Below are 2,524 nucleotides of genomic sequence, written 5' to 3'. Positions count from 1 at the left end.
GTAAAGCGTAATGTAAAAATATGCTATCGTGTGCACCCATGAGGCGACCATTAAAAGGGCACAGTTGTTAGATTTTCGGCCTATTTATTACATGTTAAAACCATTAAAATATGTTTGTATGTTGTCTGGCGTGTCATAGAAGTCGTGTTCGCGTGTCATCTAGTGGCACGCGTGTCAGAGGTTCGCCATCTCCCTTCTGAATCATAAAATGCCCGGTGTTTGCTATACTACACGGATATTTGTATACCCCTGGCAGGGAAGTACAACAATTCTCGGTATCCTTGTGAGTGCAGTTTCCTCTTCAGACAACTAACTAGCCGCAATTACACAATCTGTTATCGCGAGCAGCTCTCTGTTGAAGCAGCTCTGCCAAGGCTAACATCAGTCGTTAAGTACTGCTGTGAGGTGAACACAAGGTCGAAATGAGTTCCTCAGGCATTTTATCAAATGAAGAGTGTCGCTCAATTATACAAGCATGTCTCAAGGAAAACGATTTTAACGATGTAAAAGTGGAAATAAAACCTCTGGAAGGTGCTCCAGCAGGTTTTATGAGTGAACATTACAGAATACGTCTTCAAGTGGAATTTCCAGATAACACAGTTCGAGAATTCAAGTTCTTCGCCAAGACAGTTCCAAGGAAAGTACCTCTTCATACTGCCTATGTCGAAGATTCCGGTGCTTATTTCAAAGAAACATATTTTTACTCAAAGGTTATGCCTGGATTACAGACACATCGAGTGAAGGACGAGGGTACAGCAAATGGAGACGAAAGTTTTAAGAATCATCGTTGGGCTCCTCAGTGTTTCTTGACTCGCCCAGATATTGTGGTGCTACAAGATTTGTCGGTATACAATATGAAACTGTTCAACAGTCGTGAACTAATGGACTTCAAACATTGTGAAGTAATACTTAGAGAAATAGCAGATTTCCATGCAGCAACTGTAATCCTGGAAGAGAAACAAGCACTGATATCTAACAAACATTGCGACATTAATGAAATCTACCCCGTTGTGTTTGACGAATCTATAACTAGTTCATTATCAGACGATGACAGTAAAGGCTGGTTCAAGGCAGGTGTGAGGTCAGTACTGCCTTTAGTTGACTTATTGCCAAAATATAAAGATAATCACGAGGTGAGGGATCTAATTCGCAACAAGATTTCCGAAGCCTGTAAAAGATTGGAGATACTTGTTGGAACGTCTAAGAAGTACCGTAATGTTGTGTGTCACGGAGATTTATGGGCCAACAATATCCTTCTTCAGTATAATGAGGAAGGGGAACCACAGGAAGCACGCTTTGTCGACTTCCAGCTCGTGCGTTACACACCTCCAGCTCATGACGTCATGTGCTTTTTGCATCTCACTACGGACAGAGCCTTTAGGGATGTCCATTCCGACAAGTTACTCTCCGTTTATTACAATGCTTTCTCCACAGAGCTCCATCGCAACGGACTAGACCCAGGGACTCTCCTATCCTGGGCTGAGTTCAAGGAGAGCTGCATTTATCTCCGGGAGCTTGCTGTCATTACAGCCTTGCTCTACTTCCAGATGACTCTCATGAAGGGCGAAATCATCGCATCAATCATCTCGGACCCTGAAGCTTTCGACAGATTCATGCTGGTAGACAGGAGTGTCGAAGTGTGTGCCAGTTTCCAAACGGATCAAGTGTACAGAGATAGGCTAAATGAGGCGATGGAAGAGTTAATCGATGTATATATTTTGAATAGGAAGTAATTATCTAGGTGCATTTTGCGAAACGATTACGTACAGTCAAGGATTAAAATTGTGCGCTCATTGTGTAAAGTGAAGGTTGTGGTTGGTTTGTTAATAGACATAGTGCAAATCCCGGAACTGATAGGTTGACATGTGATAGTGTAATATTTTGGTAGGGGTGGTCTTTTATGTGAAAATTCATTACCTTGCAAATAAATATTCCAACGTGGAATACCTCCTCGAATTATTATTATTATTATTATTATTATTATTATTATTATTATTATTATTATTATTATTATTATTATTATTATTATTATTATTACTCAAGAACAAGTTTGTAGTTTATGTGACCCTTGATATTGAGACCATAGCCACGGGACATCCGCTTTTATTTGGAATTCTACTAATAACACGGCGTGACGTATCATTTCAGAGTTTCCCTGTGTTCGGCGGGATACGAATCACAGTCACCTTCGTAAGAAATCAGTGAATAACCCACTCGTCTGTCACGCTTTATTATTATTATTATTATTATTATTATTATTATTATTATTATTATTATTATTATTATTATTATTTCCTCCATGATCGGCTATGGTAAGTTTCAAGTTTTGTTTCCTTTATTGTCTATGTGATTAACAACGGAAATGTTCATGATTTCTTTGTCTGTATTGTTGGATTCCTGTACTTAGGCGTGTAAATTGTTATACATTTAGGACAAGGTCTTTCGTACGGTTGTGTTAACTTGGAGGGAAGAATGTCGTACAAGGTCACTTTCTGGATGGTCGAAGTGTCAACTGCAAGAATCC

The 2,524-nt window shown here is 39.6% G+C and overlaps 1 protein-coding gene across 1 annotated transcript; it reads left to right on the top strand.

Moving 5' to 3' along the window:
- Positions 1–365: 365 nt before the first annotated feature.
- On the top strand, positions 366–2,012 carry LOC136878944 (uncharacterized). Its single transcript, XM_067152573.2, has one exon. The coding sequence runs from the start codon at positions 423–425 to the stop codon at positions 1,731–1,733; it is 1,311 nt and encodes a 436-aa protein (XP_067008674.2). The 5' UTR covers positions 366–422; the 3' UTR covers positions 1,734–2,012.
- Positions 2,013–2,524: the final 512 nt, after the last annotated feature.

The sequence above is a fragment of the Anabrus simplex genome, chromosome 1 (assembly GCF_040414725.1).
Source record: "Anabrus simplex isolate iqAnaSimp1 chromosome 1, ASM4041472v1, whole genome shotgun sequence".
Taxonomy (NCBI): domain Eukaryota; kingdom Metazoa; phylum Arthropoda; class Insecta; order Orthoptera; family Tettigoniidae; genus Anabrus; species Anabrus simplex.
This window is presented reverse-complemented; position numbering and strand designations above follow the sequence as displayed.